General features: G+C 39.5%; 1 protein-coding gene across 2 annotated transcripts in view; it reads right to left on the reverse strand.

The window, feature by feature from the left end:
- B4GALNT3 (beta-1,4-N-acetyl-galactosaminyltransferase 3) overlaps nt 1-2,216 on the reverse strand; it is a 144,161-nt gene extending 141,945 nt beyond the window's left edge. For both annotated transcript variants that reach the window (XM_007503794.3, XM_001373124.4), the window contains exon 1: nt 2,039-2,216. In XM_007503794.3, the coding sequence (XP_007503856.1) occupies nt 2,039-2,207 (169 nt within the window). In that variant the 5' untranslated portion in view covers nt 2,208-2,216. The remainder of the gene's footprint in view (nt 1-2,038) is intronic.
- Between the last annotated feature and the right edge of the window lie 16,613 nt (nt 2,217-18,829).

Genomic DNA, 18,829 nt, shown 5'->3' on the forward strand with positions numbered 1-18,829 from the left:
GATCTCAGACTCAACACTTTAAAAAATGAACTTCCATATTCTTTTTGGTTCAACCATGCTAACCTACTCTCCATTTCTCTCAGAACCCTCCCCCTCCTTCTCTAATAATTCACACTGGATGTTTTCCAACCCTGAAATTGTCTCTTTTCACACCAAAAACTTCTTGGAATCCCTGGCTTCCTTCAAGACTTAGTTCAAGGGTCAACACTGGAGGAACACTTTTCTTGGTTCCCCCAGCTGCTAGTGCCTTCTGCTCCAAGAAAATCTTTTTATCTTCAATGGGTGTATGTATATATTCCCCCTCCCCCCTTAGAATATAAATTCCTTGAAGGCAGGGACTGGTTTGCTTTTGCCTTGGTATTCCCAATGCCTGCCATACCATACAGTAGGCATTTAATGCTTATTGCCTTATTGAGTTAAATTTTGACCCAGTGAAGAAATTAGCATGGTGAAGAGAGGCACTAGGGCTAAAGTTAGGAGGACCTGAATTAAAATCTGGCCTCCAACTAGTCCTAGCTGTGTGACTTAAACTCTTGCCTGCTTTTGTTTCCTCACAAAATGAGGCTAATAATAGCACACACCTTCCAGGATTGTTATGAGCATCAAATACGATATTATTTATAAAGGACTTAATAGAGTGCCTGGCACTTAACAAACTGCCATTTCTTTTTAAAGATCCCAGTATGTTCATCTGATCAACAGGGTGGCCAGAATGCCAAACAATATGAGGCAAAAAAAGTAAGGAGACACTTTACCAAGCTGGAAAAGCAATTGGGTAATATTAAGTGGGGCACCTAGGGGGAGAGCTGGGTCTTAAGTCAGGGAGGCTATCTTTCTGAAGTCAAATCTGACCTCAGATACTTAGTTGCTGTGTGACCCTGGGCAAGTCACTAAACCTGCTTGCCTCCATTTCCTCACCTGCAAAATGAGTTGAAATGGCAAACCATCCCAGTATCTTTGTCAAGAAAACACCAAATGGGGACACTACTGAAGAGGCTAAACAACTCTGCCCAGGTATAAGTAGGAATTGCAATCAGGCTTCCAGTTCAGAGGAGTCTATGTAGATGCAAGCCTAGGAGGATGCAGCATCAATTCCAAAATAGGTTGTAGGGGGAGCCCTAAGGGCTGAGAGACAATACCAGTAGGAGGCATGAGCACCTGGGAGTAAGTAGCAGAGCAGTAAAGAGATGGAAAACTTGGAAGCATAGGAGGGGCAGGTTAAGGATGGTAAAGGAATATGTTGTCTTTGGATCATACATGTAAGAGGGACTTTGGAGCTCATTTTTTACCCAACTCTTTAGTTTTCTAGGAGGAAACTGAGATCAAGAGAGTTTAAGCGCCTCAGTCAAGGTCGTGATGTAAATCCTGTTCAGGGAAATTAGAAAACCTAAATTTAAAAAAAACCCACACAGGAAGGCTAATCGAAGTTCAACATAGAAAGAGCCTTGGGTTGGGGCTAAGACTTGACACTGAAGAATGTGAAGGGAGAAGAAGGCGGCTGAGCAGTGAAAGTTGGGGCAACAAAGTTCGAAGCCAAGCAGCGCCAGAAGAGGCGAGCTGAAGGCTTCACAGCAACAATCATCAAGCCGTCGCGTGGATCCAGTGTCTAGGCTAGCAGGAAAGCCCGTCACCGTGCAGGGACCCAAGACTCTTCCCAGCATCCCTGCACGGCGGCTGGGGTTGCTTTATCCTCATTCAATAAGCAGCAGGGTACAGAAGCATACCCTGAAAACCACCTGGCTCGGCAGAGGCAGAGGGTTTGGAAGGGAACCCAGAAGTTCTGGCCCCTTAGCCCCCCACTCTTTGAGTAAAGATGGAAAGGAAGGCTGAGCTACCGCCAGGGTAGGGCTAAATACCTGAGGGAAGAAAGCGAGTTGGAAGCTGGGTTTGGGCAGGAATTAGCTCTCCCTTTCTCTCTCTCTCCCCACAGAAAAGAAAGGGTCAGCACTCCCCTCCTTCCTACTTAGGCGCACACTTTCCCCAGCCCGAGACTCCCCCCACACTCATCACACTGCCCCAAGCCCCTGGAACTACTTACTCCGATACAAGGGGTTCCCGTTGACCTCGTCTGATGCCACCAGCTCCAGATAGAGAGTCCAGAGCCCCATGAACACCAGAGCAAGCGCCAGCAGCAGCCGGAAGCGCCTTCGCAGAAGCTTGACTGGGCGCAACAGGAGCAAGAGCAGCGCGGGCCGGGGGCTCCCCATGGCGCTGCGCCGTAGCAGCAGCCGCCGCCGCCAGCGCGGGCTGTTTCCCACCCAGTCCCAGCCCCCAGGCTGGGCCCAGCGCCCCAGGCGCACGGAGCTCCAGCCCAGAGTCTCAGGACGCCACGGCCGCCTACCCCGGCAGTTCTCCAGCGGGGCGCCTGATCATGCTCCCGGCGCTAGCCGGGAAACAGAGCGCTCCGGAGTCGGCTCGCCTGGGCCAGGGCCGATTGCCTGGGGCTAGTTCTTTTCCCAAGTGCGGTTTGCCGGCTCCTCCCCCGACTATACTTAAGCTCAGCTCCACGGGTCTACAGCTCTACGCACCCTCTCGCCTTCTCCGCCCCTTACTCACAAACACACACACACTCACACACATCCACATCCACACAGTTCCTGAAGGACAGCTTCCCAGGTGCTAGACCTCCGCTCTTCTCCAAACCGCCACCCCTGATTCCTTCCCTTTCCTCTCTCCCGAGTACCTCCCGCTCTACCTGTCCCGCCCCCTGCCCGCCTCCCTTCCCCCTCTTTGGCACCACTCCCTGCCTCTGCCCGAGTTCACAGGTGGGCTCCGCCCCCGAGAAGTTGCTCTGCGATCGTAGGAAAGAAAGAAAGTCTCTCTCGGACAACCACTGATGGGAGGACCAGAGAGCTGAAGTGAAGATGGAGCAATGATGATGGAGGAGGAGAAAAGTTGGCGGGGGGACCGGGGGGGAGGGGGAAGGGGAGGGCAGGGGAGGTCAATGAGCACCACAAAGAAGACTTACACCGCGCCTGGAGGGATTGGTCACAGTTTTGCAGCCAAGGTCTCCTAACTGGAATCCAATTAGTAATTTTCCCTTTGGGATGAAAAGAAGGGACACAGATGTCGGAGGGTGTTGAAGAATCCTATACCTGGAGGAGACCTCATGAGCATCTATCTGCCCCTGCCTTCAGCTAGTTGTGATATTATTAAAATTTTTAAAACCAAATATTGCATTTAAGGCTAAGAGATCATAAATAAAAAAAAAAGATCATAAAAAAAAAGCCCACGGTTACAGCTGACAAGTGGTGAAGCAGTAGAGAACCTTATTGCCCAACCTCCTAGCGCACTGGTCTTGTTACTACACCACTCTGCCTTTCTTAGGGAAAAAATAGTAATAATAAAATGCTGACCTACAGGGGGTGAGAGAGAGCAGTCTGGGGCACTGGGCAGAAAGTAGAGGATCAAAACATGTCTGTGCTTTTATATTAAGTGAATAACATACAAATTACCTGCCTGTACTGGGCATCGAGAATACAAAGACAGTGCTTGTTAAGCACAAATGAGCACTTGTAATGGTTCTGGCATCCATCCCTTTGAATTCCCACCGCCACTACCCTAGTCAGGCTCTAGTGGCTCTCCCACTTGACTATTGCAATAAGTCTCCTAATTGACCTCCCTCCAGTCTTGCCTCCCTCCCTTCCATTCTATCCTATACACAACTGCCAGGTTAACCTTTCTAAAAACACTGCTTTGCATTGTCTCCCTTACTGAAAAATTCTCAATTTCCTACAAGATACAATCCAAACTCTAAATTAGTAATCAAGGGTCTGCAGACTGACTCCTCTATAACTCTTCGAACTTTTCTCCCGGTAGTCTCCTCTGCATAAATTACTCTAGGAAAACTGATCTACTTCCTGTTCTCTGAATATGCCTTGTGTAGTCGATGCCTTTTCTTTCTAAGGATCTTCCATCCTCTCCTCCTTCTTTCCTTCAAGATCTAGCTCAAGCCTTCTCCTCCATCCAATCTAATGGTCAATGATTCCTCTGTGCCTCCTGTGAACTCAGTACTTACCTTTTCTCTGATCATTTGTAACTCAGCATATCCTACTTTGTGTTGCCTTTTCTCTCTAGGTCTATGCCTTCTCAGATTATAAATCCCTAAAATATGGGGACTGTTTTATAGAACCCAGAACCTAACAAAGTTCCCTACATATAGTATAGACTCAGTAAATGTTTGTCGATGATAATAACAGGACTGAGAATTATCCTGGCATTACAGAATATTGGAGTCAGAAAGGACTGTAGAGGCCATCTAGTAATTCCTCTCTACAACATTCAAGAGAAATAGTTATTCAACCTCATTTAACTGCCTCTGCTGTAAAGATGAGTTGGATTCATTTTATAATTCAGAAGTTTTTCTTTATATTGAACTGAAAAGTCATTCTACAAATTCTACCTAGAGTGCATAGTTCTGCTTGAAGATGTCAAGCAAAACATATAATTCTTCTTCCATAAAAATATAGTTATCTTGTTGTCTTTGAGTCTCCTAGCAGAGAGTCCCTGAGCAGAATTCCTTAGGAAAATAGCTCCATAAAGCACCAAAGTACACTTTTTCAGTTACAAGCCAAAAGCCAAAAGGCTAAGACATCAAGTTGTGCAAATTTAGCCATGTTATATACAAAATGAGCATTGCTCCTATAGATAGAATCTCTATGATACTGAAATAGACAGATCCTGACTTCAGACTGGCTCATTTCCAGATGGTTATGCTATATGAAAAAAGATCTCTATATTCCAATTTTTTTTTAAAAAACCTTACCTTCCATCTTAGTAACAAATCTAAGACAGAAGAGCCATACGGGCTAGGCAATAAGTGACTTGCCCAAGTTACAGTGCTAGGAAGTATCTGAGGTCAAATTTGAACCCAGGACCTCATGTCTCCAGACCTGGCTCTCTATTCATTGTGCTACCTAGCTCCTCCTCTATATCCCAATTCTAATCCTATAATTTAATTATATTCAATCAACTAATCAAAACATGTATTGAGCACCTACAACTATGTTCAGAGTTCTATTGGGAATAATATTGGGAACACAGATAAGCATATGACATAGTTTCTGTCCTTAAGGCATTTTCAATCTAGTTGAGGAATAAGATGTATATTGCCCATGATAACTATCAATAAATCTATTGTGTAAATACCAAAGGAATTGTACTGGCAACAAGTTGTATATAATATCATGTGATAAGTCATTGCTGGCTGGAGGATTAAGAAATCTTCTAGATTGTCATCTCCAACTGCAACTAAAGATTAATATGATGATTCCCTTTCAGGAAAGTGTTGTTTTGGTATATTCCTTTAGCCCCTTAACTCAGTCTTATGTAAGTATCATGACTTCTCCAGCAGAAAGAGCCATATGAAGGATCTTTTCAACCCTGGTCTTTGGAACATAACTGGCCCCCTCTCCTTGTCCCATGTCCTTCTCCTGTACCCAGGGTGGAGGGAGGGTCTTTGAGACATATATCCCTGGGAGTATGCCTCAAATTTTCTGATTTTTATACTGTTTCCTTCAGTCAGTGCTAAAAATAAAGGAACTTCCAATATGGGAATTTAAACCCTTTCTCAGATCAGTTGAGGATCTCTCAGTTGCTTTCACCCTAGAATGGCAGCATTTGCCTAAAAAGGGGTGGGGATGGGGGGGCACTTAGGTGGCTCAGACAGGAGGTCCTGGGTTCAGATTCATCCTCAGACATTTTCTACCTATGTGACGCTGAGCAAATCACTTAACCCTCCTTGCCTAGCCCTTACCACTCATTTGCCTTGGAACCAATACTTAGTATTGATTCAAAGTCACAAGGTAAGGGTTAAAAAAAAAGTATTTGGGGGCCATCTTTAGAGGCACTATACTTTGCTACATTGATGTTTTGACTGCCAATTGCTATGGTGATTTTGCTTAGATTCTGGATCCCCTGGATCCCCTAAGCTTCAGATAATTGCTTAGAGTCATGCCTCACAGGGTCATCTTGTACATCTGAACCTGAAAGGAAAAATGATATCCATTGTGCTGTTTATAATGCTCTGGGCTCTGGCTTAGCAAGGTTATATCAACAGAATCAATAGGTAGAAACACACAAAGAAGGGCTACTCCCAAAATAAGAGATGATCTGTTACAATTTTTTAAGAAAGGTCAAGTTGAGGCTCCTGGGTTTACCTGATTTGGGGAGCAATTTTGGTATTTGGACAGAATACTGGATTTTGAATCACATTCATGTTTGAATCTTGGTTCTGCTGCTTATTATCTGGATGGTTGGGTAAGTCTCTTTCTGAACCTCATTTGAAAAACGATAAATATTTTGAGCAACGATGAATGAAGAGGCAAATAAGTGGTATAGAGTAGAGAACTTGGAGATAGAGAGCCCTGAGTTCGAATCCTGTTTCCAACACTTGCTAACTGTGTGACCCTAGGTAAATCACTTTATCTGTCCCTCAGTTTTGGCATGTATAAACTAAGTATAATAAAGGCATCTACCTCACAGGATTGTTGAGGATCAAATGAGTGGAAAATATGTAAAATGTTTTGCAAATGTTAGAGCTCTATGTAAATGCTAGCTATTATCATCAGAAGAATGAGATAGATAATCTCCAAGATCCCTGCTATCTCTAAATACTCTGATTCTACAGATGGTATGGGACAAGGTTTACCAAAACAGTTTCAGGAATCTAAAAAAGAGTGATCAATGGCAGTTAATAATCTAGTATGATTCCTTCCTCTATGATAAGTTCTGTTTATAGGGCTCCTGTGTGATTTTGAGGGGATGTGTGAAAAATGCCTTGAATTCAGTGAAATTAGTTCTCATGCTATACTTACAATTCCCTAAAATGATTCTTTTGTCTCAGGATCTAGAGACATGGTAGATTGAGAACAGGGGAAGAAGGGAAGGAAGTAGTAAGCATTTTTATAGCACCTACCATGTGCCAGGCACTGTGCTAAGTGTTTCCTTCACATTCTTGAGTCCATTTCCTCTCTGATGGTCACATTCTCCATGATCAGTCAGTCCTCTGGTTCTCAAACCAGCCCTCAGACCCCCTTGGTCATTGTATCAGTCAGAGTTCTTAAGTCTTTCAAAGCTTTCTGTCTTTTGTCCTTGTTATAGTATCATTTGTTTTTCTGGTTTGGCTTCTTCACTCTACATCAATTCATTCAAGCCCTTTCTTTGATATTCTGCAACTTTGATATGCTGAGACCACTCAGAGCCAGAAGGTTTAGACAAGCAGTTCTTTAATAACATCATTCCAGGACCCTCAGGTAAAAGCAATTCTCAATCGTTTTAAATAGTTCAGAGGATAAGAACAAATAATAATGTCTAGCAAAAAGGTTATTAAAAGCTCCCATCCAGGAGGTTCCTTGGGGTCTCATGAACTCCCCATCAAAGCCTCAGAAACTCCCATGACTGAGTCCCATATCAATCCATCTGAGAGAAATGCTTATCCCAACTACCCCCAGGGCTGCCTCACAACTTCCTTGATTGAACAATCCTGGCCACAGTTGCAGGATTATTTGGGGTTAATCCCCACCAGTTCCTGGGCCACAACTATATTCATGTACTATAATTTGTTCAGCTATTTCCAAACTGATGGACACCCCCTTGGATTCTAATTGTTTGCCACTAAAAAGGATCTGCTAAGGATATTTGTGCACACGTGGCTCCTTTACGTCTTTCTTTCATCTCTGGGGTGAGGGTCTAATAATGCTTAATTTAGTAACATTTGGGGCAGATTTCCAAATTGTTTTCCAGAATGGCTGAACCAATTCACAATGCAATGTCATCGAACATGTATTGCAGTTCCAATATTTGTCATTTTCCTTGTCAGTTTTGCCAATCTGATAAGTGTGAAGTAGATCATCAGAGTTACTTTAAAGTGCAAATCTTTAATTATTAGTGATTTGAAACATTTTTCCACATTTGTTGATAGCCTAGATTTCTTCCATTAAAAACTGCTTCTTCATAGCATTAGGTCATTAATTAACCGGAAAACAGTTTTTCTTGGAAATGAGACCTTTAGTAGAAAAACTTGCTATGAAGCTATCCCTTCTCATTTTAGCTACAAAAACTTTTGATCAAAACTTTATACAAAAACTTCTTTAGTTTTATATAATCAAAATCATCTATTTTATTTTCTGAGATTCTTTATATCCCATGTTTGGTCACAAATTCTTCCCCTATGTGAAGAGCCAAAAGGTAATTTCTCCCTTACTCCTCTAATTTATAACATAAGCTTGCTGTTGTCTAAGTGGTGTATCCATATGGAGCTTACCTTGGTATATACGATATGAAGTGTTCATCTAAATATTAATTTCTATCAGATCACTTTCTAGTTTTCCAAGCAGTTTTTATACAACAGTGATTTCTTATCCTATTAACTTAGTTAATTAAGGGATCCTGGTTGCCCAGCATTTGGACCGTATCTTTGGTTTTTATCAAACACGGGGCTACTAGGTTCCCTTGTTTCTGAATGTTGTGTGCCTAGTCTACTTCACTGATTAACTTCCCTCATTTTAAACAATACCAGATTGTTTCTACAACTATCACTTTGTACTATAGTTTGAGAGCTGGCACTGCTAGGCTACCCCTTTCCAGCTCAGTTTTTATCATGATTTCCCTTGAGATTCCTGACCTTTTGTTCCTCTGGTTTTTTTCTAGCTCCATAAAAGCATTCTGTTGGCACTTTGATTGGTATGGCACTGGGAAAGTATATTAATTAAGTAATATTGTCATTTTTATCCTATTGGCTCAGCTTACCCTTGAGAAATTACTATTTCTCCAGTTATTCAGATCTGCCTTTATTTCATAGTTCTCTTGTAGAACTCATATAGTTCCAATGTGTATCTTAGTAAACGTATTCCCAACTATCTTATATATCCTATACTTATTTTATTTTTTAAACTTACCTTCCATCTTAGAATCAATACTAAGTATTGATTCCAAGGCAGAATAGTGGTAAGGGCTAGGCAATTGGGGTTGTGATTTGCCCAGGGTCACACAGCTAGGAAGTGTCTGAGTTCACATTTGAACTCAGAACCTCCTTTCTCTCAGTCTGGCTCTTTATCCACTGAGTCACCTAACTGCCTCTATCTTAAATATTCCATGCTTATTTTTAGTGAAATTTTCCATTTTCCCCTTAATTTTGTTGGTATTATACAGACATAATAATAATTTATATGGATTGATCCTGGGCAAGTCACTTAACCCTGTTTGTCTCAGTTTCCTTGTCTATAAAATGAACTGGAGAAGGAAATGGCAAACCATTCTAGTATTTATGACAAGAAAACCCCAAATGGGGTCCCAAAGAATCATACACAACTGAACAACAACAACTTTTCTGAAGTTACTTGTTTAAATTAACTTTTAAGTTGATTCTCTAGGAATGTCTAAGTAAATCATTAATATCGTCTGTAAAGAAGTGATCATTTTGTTTCTTCTTAGTCTGTTTATTTCTTTTTTTTATCAACATTATAACACATTTCTAGAACTATATCAAAGAGAAATAGAGGTAATGGACATCCTTATTTCATCCCTTGATCTTATTGAATTGGCCTCTGATTATCTCCATTATATATAATGTTAGCTCTTGGTTTTAGATCAATAAAGCTTAACATATTAAGAAATGTCTGTTTATTGCTATGCTTCTTATTATTTTTAACTGCAACAGATATATTTTGTCAAAAGCCTTTTCTTCATCTCTTAATAAAATTGCATTTTTCCCTGTTATTAATATGATCTATTATATTTGCAATTCTTCTAAAACTGAATCAACCCTGAATCCCTGGTATAAATCCAACTGATCATAGTATATTGTTTTCTAAACATATTTTTAAGAATTTTGCATCACTGTTTTTGAGGAATATCATTCTAATAGTTTTATTTCTATATTTTGACTCTCCTTGTTTTAATAGTAAGAGCAGCAACAATAATTTATATTATATATATATATATTATATATAGAAATAAATATATATAAACAGCATTTATATAGCACTTACTATTTGGCAGTCATTATGCTAAGCTCTTTATAGATCTTATCTCATTTGGTTCCCACGACAAGCCTGGGACGTAGAGGCTATGATTATATCAATTTTTCAGTTAAGGAAACTGAGACAAACAGATATTAAGGTCCCATAGCTAATAAGTACCTGAAGCTGGTTTTGTATTGGCATTCCTAACCCCAGGTCCAATTCTCTCCACTGTGTTACCTGGTTGCCTCTTTAAGTATCATTAAAATAATTTGCTAGCATCTTCTATTTTTTCAATGAGTTTATGGAATTTTTGAATACATTTTCTTTAATGTTTAATAGAATCCACTCATAAATACATCTACTCTTTGTCTTGTTCAATTTCTTTTTCAGTGGTTTGCTTATTTAAATTTGGTTTCTTCTTTTTTAACCTTAACATTTTATATTTTTATAAATATTTATCCATTCCATTTATTAGTTTTATTGGCAGATAATTGGCCAAAATAATATATTTATTTATTTATTTATTTATTTATTTATTTTAAACCCTTCTTCCATCTTAGAATCAATACTGTGTATTGGTTTCAAGACAGAAGAGTGGTAAGGGCTAGGCAATGGGAATTAAGTGACTTGCCCAGGGTCACAAAGCTAAGAAGTATCTAAGGCCAGATTTGAACCCAGAATCCCCCATCTCTAGATCAGGTTCTCAATCCACTGAGCCACCCAGAGGCCTCCCAAAATTGTTTATAATAACTTCCTTAATTTCTTCTATACTTGTTGGGAATCTTCCATTTTAAAAACTTAATATTTAGTTTTTTTGGCTTAAGAAAAAAAATTAGATAGTTGTTGGTCTATTTTTATCTCTACCTCTATTCCTAATTTTCCAAACTTCAAAAACATGCATTTGCTGCTATTCCATCCTGGAAATTCTCTTAGATTTGGGGACTCCCTACCCAGGGAACTACTGGTCAGTCTTTCAAAAAACATCTAACTTCCTTGCTGCCTTCTCACCCTAGAATTATCTCTCTGAAGTCCTACTCTCTTCTCCAAATGATAAATTCTCCCTGGGACCTCCATTTTGTAGAGGGGTCCAGCTGGCCAGCCTTCATATACCTTTGGACCTTGGTCTTGACTTTCCAGACTTCAAAATCTTGCCTTCATCTCCCAACTATATCTCCCCATCAACTTTTCAGCTCCCTTTTGTGTTTTGTCTTCCCTTGTTGGAATGCAAACTTATGAGGGCAGGAAATATCTTTCTTTTTTGCTTGTATTTGTATTCCCCAAACCTAGCACTGTGCCTAGTATATGACAAACACTTAATAAATACTTGTTTCTTTTCTTTTTAAACTAGCTCCTGGGAGGAGGCAGACTCAAGATGGCAGCATAGAGGCAGCAAACATTCTGACCTCTGAAAACCCTTCCTTACCAATTACAAACTAAATGCTCCTAGGGGACTGAAAATCAAACCTAACAACAAGACAGAGCCAAGGAATCCTCCTGCTGGTCTCAACTTAAAAGGTACTTCCCCAAAAGCCAGAATTTGAGAACACTCCAGTTTAAGGGGAGGGAAAAACTGCACATAGAGGAATGCTGGCCAACCACACACATAGACACACACACCTTCTGCACCAGGTTCCGTGCCTAGACATAGGTCAACTTCAGGATCCCAGGAACTGGGCTATACCAATAACAGAGAACCCCTGTAAAGGATAATTTTAGCATTGTGACCTAAACTATATTAATTATTTGGTCACCATGGATATTCCAAATAAAAAAAATACCCAAGTCAGCTGGAAATTTATGGTGATTTAATTAACATAGTGGAAAGAAATTAAGAAGAAGGGAGAAGGAACAGGTGCAGGATTTCTCCCACCTGGCTAATGCCAGGGGGATGATTAGAGGCTCTAGGAAGGTAAGGTTTTGGAGAATAAAGGAGGAAGGAATCAGCCTGAACTCCAAGAGGACTCAGCCAAGATGCCTGAACCTGAATTAGCCCAAGGGAAAACTCACTGCCAAAACCCAGACAAATAGCTGCCACCATGCCAAGATGCTGGAACACTTAGCACGCTGCCAGCCAGAGCCGCCTCTCTAGGGAAAGAGGTCGAAGAGAGGAAATGACGTGCCCTGTATAGATGGTTTTATGTCACTTTCCTGCATCTCATCTGTACTAACGTTAGCTTAGCTTGACTTAGGACAGCCCAGGGGTCTGTCAGCTGTTTCTGCACATGTCTGTTGAAGGCCATCTTCTTAGATACTTAATCCTTGAGTATGGGTGCAGACATTCCTGACCTCATTAAACTAAGTAGGGTGGAACAATGTAGAGTTCCCAAGATCTGATTCTGTTAGACCAAGGATCTCCATTGTTACAAATCAGGAAATAGCTAAATCAAATCTTCTAAAGTGCAGTCTGAGTAGGGTGGAGTAGTTTTAAAATTCACACCCCAGACCTACCCATTGAAGTCCCAGGCCCTGGCACCAGTTCACAGTGAGGCCTGGAAATCCATATTGGCCCTTTTAAGCCTGCACTATGGTGAAGACCTAACCCCAGGGGAAAATAGCTCATAGTGCTGAGGCCTGAAAGCCAGCAGCAGAGGAGACAGAATCATCAGCTTTCAGAATTCCCAAACCACAGTCAAAAAAAAAAAAGACTGAGAAATGAGCAAACAGTAAAAGAAACACCTAACCCTAGAAAAGTTCTATGACAACAAAGAACAAAACACAAAATCAGTAGAGGATTGTGAGATCCAAACAACCAAAAGCAAAACTTCAACAACAACTACAAATGGAAATTGGTCTCAAGAGCTAGCAGAACTAAAAAATAAAATGTGACAGGTAAAAGAAAAATGGGAAGAATAATGGAAGAAATTAAAGTAATGCAAAGATAAAATAACAGTTTAAAAAGCAAAAATAATCAACTGGAAAAAGAGGTGCAAAAGTCTAATGAATAAAAGAGTTCCATGAAAAGTAGAATGGACCAAATGGAAAAGGAGGATCAAAAGGTCATGGAAGAAATTCATTCTTTAGAAGAATAGAATTGGGCAAGTAGATGCTAACAACATCACAAGACATCAAGAAAAATAAAACAAAAACCAAGGCAGAAGAGCAGTAAGGGCTAGGGAATGGAAGTTAAGTGACTTGCCCAGAGTCACACAGGAAGTGTCTGAGGCCAGATTTGAACCCAAGACTTCCTATCTCCAGACCTGTCTTTCTATCCAGTCGACCATCTAGCAGACCTCTCTCTATATATCTTTTTCTAAAAATTTCTCCATGATTTGTCTAGATATAAAAGTGTCACATTAAGAGCTCCCTTTATTATGGTTTTACTATCTATTTCTCCTTATAACATATTTAGTTTTTCTTCTAAATATTTAGATGTTATGGTGGGAATAATTATGTTAACAAGGATGAGCAATGCCACTTTATCTTAAGTTTCCATTTTGTGATTAAGTAGTAGTTATATAAGCTGTTGTTGTTGTTGTTGTTTTGTTTGTTTTTTGTAATGAGATGAAGAATTGAGTGGAATAGTTTGGCAATGACATGTGTTTCCCCAAAAACTTGTAAATCATTATTGGAGATGTTTGTGTGTCCCAAACTGGGTAAGCCTTGAAAAACACCTGCTAATGACATTAGGAAACTAAAATTCTGGTTGACAATTTTCTTTCATCATAATCTTAGATCAATCACCAAACAGAATTTAAGTGCAACTTATAAACACCTTTAAACAGAACCATAAAAATTCACTGGGAGGTCATAGCCACAGGTTTCTACTAGGACTCTTATTTTCTTTGCATTTGTGAATATGTGCATTGTGCATCATGTGTTCGCTTGCGAACAGTGCTAATTGAGAGTGATTTGCCAGAATGTCACCTCAGAGGAGGAAACATAGTCTCCAGCTAAATGGAGAAGGAATCTTATTATTAACACTAGTATAAAACACATTTACTGGAACCACTAGGAAACAGATTAGTGGGTTACTCCTACAGGGTTTGATGTTTCTATCATTTAATAGTCAGTAAAGTTTGATTGATGAGTATACATTTTATTATTAGAGTACTTATCCCTAATAAGTAAATGTAATGGTAAGTTTTACTTGTACACCCTGTTATAGACATTATGCCATTAGCACATATAGGTTAAGTACTGATTTTAATTGATTGTTTATGACACTTCTTGACATAATATAATTTTTCTGCATCCTTTTTTTAACCCAGACAATTTTTGCTGTTGCCTTACCAAATATCTTAATTGTTACTCCTGAATTTTTTTTTTATTCAGTTGAGGCATAATAGGTTTTGCTCCATTCTCTTATTTTTACCCTATGTAAATCTTTGTGTTTAAAGCATTTCCCTATAAATAATATCACTGGATTTGTTCTTTCTAATCCATGCTGCTATGATCTCCTATTTTATGGATGATTTCATCCTATTCACATTCACAATTAGGATTGTCAAGTCAGTATTTTCCTCCATCTTATTCTTTTTACTTTTTCATCTCTCCGCTCTCTGTTCCCTCTTTACAAAAAAGGGCCCTGGGTCCTACTCCCTTCTCCCTCTATACTACTTCATTTGGTGGTCTCATCAGCTCCCATGGATTTAATTACCACTTCTATATTGATGATTCTTCAGTCTTCCTATTCTGCCTCTACCTCTCTGCTGACCTCCTGTCTCACATTTCCAGCTACCTTTCAGACATTTTGAACTAGATGGCCAGTAGACATCTTAATATATCCAAAACCAAACTCATATTTTCCCCATTCTCCCTCCTTGACATTCTTATCTTTCCTATTAACTGTGAAAGACAACAGCATCCTCTCAGTCCCTCAAGCTTGAAACCTAGGTTTTATCCTTGACTCTTCATTATCTACATTCAATCTGTTATGAAAGCCTATTGATTTCACTTTTGCAACATCTCTCAAATACAAATCTTTCTTTCCTTTGACATTGCCACCATTCTGAACAGACCCTGATTACATCACCCCTGGACAATTACAATAGCCCACTGGTAGGTCTGCCTGCCTCGAGTTTCACCACACTCCAAATCATCCTCCATTCAGCTACAAAAAGTAATTTTCCTAAAGTACAGATCCAACCAGGTCACCTCCCTACTCCACAAATTCTGGTGGCTCCTTATCATCTCCAGGGTCAAACACAAAATCTTCTGTTAGGTATTCAAGGTCCTTCCTAACCTAGCTCCTTCCTATATTTCCAGTTTTCTTATACCTTACTCCTTGCTAAGTGCTCTTTAATCCAGAGGCATGAATGACACTCCATCTCTCATCTCTGAGAATTTTCTCTGCTTGTCCCCCATGACTGGAATGCTCTCCCTCCTCATCTCTGCTTCCTGTCTTCCTTGGATTTCTCTAAGTCCCAACTAAATTTTTACTTTCTACAGGAAGTCTTTCCCACCCTCCTCTTAATCCTAGTGTCTTTTCTTTGTTACTTATTTCCAATTTATCCTATTCATAACTTGTTTGTCCTTATTTGTTTGCTTGTTGTCTCTCCGACTAGACTGTGAGCCCTTTGAGGGCTCTGTTATCTCCTTTTTAACCCTTACCTTCTGTCTTGGAATCAATACTGTGTATTGATTCCAAGGCAGAAGAGTGGTAAGGGCAAGGCACAATGGGGGTTAAGTGACTTGCCCAGGGTCACACAGCTAGGAAGTGTCTGAGGACAGATTTGAACCCAGGACCTCCCATCTCTAAGCCTGGCTCTTAATCCACTGAACTACCCAGCTTTCCCCTGTTGTCTCCTTTTATATTCCCAAAATGTAGCATAATGCCTGGAACATAGTAGGTGCTTAATAAGTGTTTATTGATTGACTGTTTAGGGTTATTATTTTCCTCTGAGTTTGTATCATAGGCAACCCTGGCACCAAGGGAGCTTTTTACCATGGGAATCAACTTTTGTTGATTAATTATTCAGGCTTTACTTTCTGGATTGGGATTTGGTTAGGGTTAGGGAGTTAGGCTCTGTGTATTTCTGGAAGGAATGGCAAGACCTTGTTTAGGACAGATTTTTATATTTTCTGGGATCTGGCTACTGCTTTCTGCATGTGTTGAGTGCTGTGTTCTTCCAGGTTAGAATGGGCAGCTCAGACCAGGAAGCTGCTTACTTTGATTGAATCAAAGATCTCCCTCTTGGGTAAGACCAATAGGTCTAGTCCTGTTCACAGTTCCTGCCCTGGTCACTTGCCTAGGGGATGAATTTTTTATTTTAACCTAGAAAAAACCCAATGTCCTTTCTCCCAATCATTAACAAATCTTTGTTGAACTAGTTGAGGGAAGAGCTGGGCTGAAGTGCATCCCCCTTCTTGGCCATCTTTGCAGGTCTCTTAAAGGGATTTTCCTAAAGAATAAACTCCAGTGGCTCCCTATGATTTCTTAGGAAAAACGACAGTCGCCAGCACCATGCTCAGCTCCATCTCACATTCTCCTTCTTTGCACAAACTTTATAATCCAATCTCACTGATCCACTTGCTGTTCCACACTCAGGACAAGCTATCTCCAGTTTCTATTTCTTCAAACTTGGTGTTCTTCATGACTATTATACTCTATTTCTCAACCTCTGTGTCTAAGAATCCTTCACATCCTTTAAGACTCAGTTCAAAGGGGCAACTAGGTGGCTCAGTAGATTGAGAGCCAGGCTTGGAGTTGGGAGGCCCTGGGTTCAAATGTGACTTCAGACCCTTCCTAGCTGTATGGCCCTGGGCATATCACTTAACCCCAATTGCATAGCCTTTATTGTTCTTCTGCCTTGGAACTGGTACTTACAAAACAAAAAGTAAGGATTTTCTTTTAAAAAAGAATCAATTCAAGCAGTTCTAGGTCTGTCTCCACCAGGCTTTTTCTGGTCCCACAAGCTGCTTTTGCTCTCTAGAATTAGCTTCTATTTAATGAGCTCTTACATATTCTGATTTATATATATTGTCTTCTCCATTAGAATGCCCCCTTTAGTCAGGAGCTCTTTTGGGCACAACATGTTTAATAAGAACTGATTGACTGATTGATTGAAAGTCTAGATTGAGGCAGGAAGTTTTCTTTCTGCCTCAATCTAGACTTTCCCAGATTTCAAGTAGAGAGAGGAGCCATAGAGATTTTTTTCATTTTTATAATTTTGAATGTTTTATACCAGCCACGAGGCTGTCGTTCCAAGGCTGGCCAGCAAGGCTTTCTTTTTTTGCCAAGATATTTGAGACCACATCATTTTGCAGGGAGGGACCTTTGTACGTGCACATTAAGGAGAATCTCTTGCAGAAGCACCAAAAATAACCTGATGGGACCAGTATACTGGTGGCTTGCATATAGTGACACCTGATGGACAAGTTATGCATTACACTTCACTGCTTAAGGAAATGACATCCTACCTTTCTGTATATTTGCTTACAAAAGGCAGAATACAAATTCAAATGAGCAGGTACTAAAGGGAAGGTGAGAAGATTACTTATAGAAAAGAGGAGAAAGTGATTCTGACTATTTATGAGCTTGTATATAAATGCTTTGCATCTTCCTTCAAGTTAAATAAAATCTGTCCTTTTCCAAATAATAGTAATAAATATATTTAGTAATAAGTTCATTATCTAGTAACATATATAACATATTTTTATGGAAAAACTACTATATTTTACAAAACAAAAAAGTGAGAAGATTGACAGTATTTTGCATATTTTTTTCTAAGTTTCTTTAAAAGAAGATAGGGGGATTTTCATCTCTTTCTGCATTCAATCTGTCAAAATAAATTGTTTTGGTTGAATCACATAAAGAGAATCCAGTTTCACACAGATATGTTGTTGGAAAGAGAAATATTTTAATAGGCAAACAACATCTTAGTACTATTATAAACCTAGCTTTGAACTTTTGAACTCCCTGAAAGGTTCTTGAGGACCTCCAGTGGTCCTCAGACTTCCACTAGATTAATAGGTGGTAAGTTGCTATAGCCAAAATATTAATAGAATCACAGAATCTCAGAGCTAGAAAGTGTGTTGGAGTCTATCTACTCTCTTGTATTAAATGTCTAATAGTTTGGTATTTAGTCTTAATTTGAAGATTTCTAGTGAGACAGGAAAGCTCTAATCATTAGGAAGTTTTCCCTTACATTGTGTTGAGTCAAGCTTACTGACCATAATTGGGAGACTACATTTTCTTTGATTTTTTAAAATATTAGGACAATATTTTACTTTCTCTAGTCCTAGTCTCCTGTCTCATTATCTATGATCATTCAAAATCAATGACAATGATTCAGGAATCACAATTGAAAGTTATTGCAGTACATTGAAATATAATTTGCCTGGCATAATAATTTGAACCCATCAAAGGCAGTTAAATCTTTTCTGGTTTGCTTTTTATCTTGGGTTTTAAATTCTTATTAGTCATTTTTGTTCTTTCCCTCCTTTTTGGAAGAGAAATGAGATACAAAATAAGAATTAAGTAATTCCATCTTCTCTCTGATTGATTCTACAGTAATCTTGTCTTCTTTTTGACTCCTTTCTTTTCATTAATATCTTTTTTAAAATTCTGTTTTTCATAGATTTATTCACCTGTTTCAGATCCTTCTGAGGTCTAATGTTCCTGACATTCTTAGAGAACCGTGCCACACTTTTCTATTCATCTTCCAATATCTGCCTTTGCTTTCTTTCTTCTTTACATGTATTTTTTTTTTGTTCTAGGCTTTCAGGTAGTCCAGTAATCCTCAAATTGTATCTCCTGGATCTGTTTTCCAGATCAGTTGTCTTATCAATGATATATTTCATGTTTCCTTCTATTTTTTTTTATTCTTTTGATTTAGTCTTATTAATTCTTGCTGTCATGAGATCACTGGCTTCTACTTGCCCAATTCTAGTCTTTAAATACTGATGTTCAGCTATAATCTTTTGAT

Source organism: Monodelphis domestica, chromosome 5 (genome assembly GCF_027887165.1).
Source record: "Monodelphis domestica isolate mMonDom1 chromosome 5, mMonDom1.pri, whole genome shotgun sequence".
Classification (NCBI taxonomy): Eukaryota; Metazoa; Chordata; class Mammalia; order Didelphimorphia; family Didelphidae; genus Monodelphis; species Monodelphis domestica.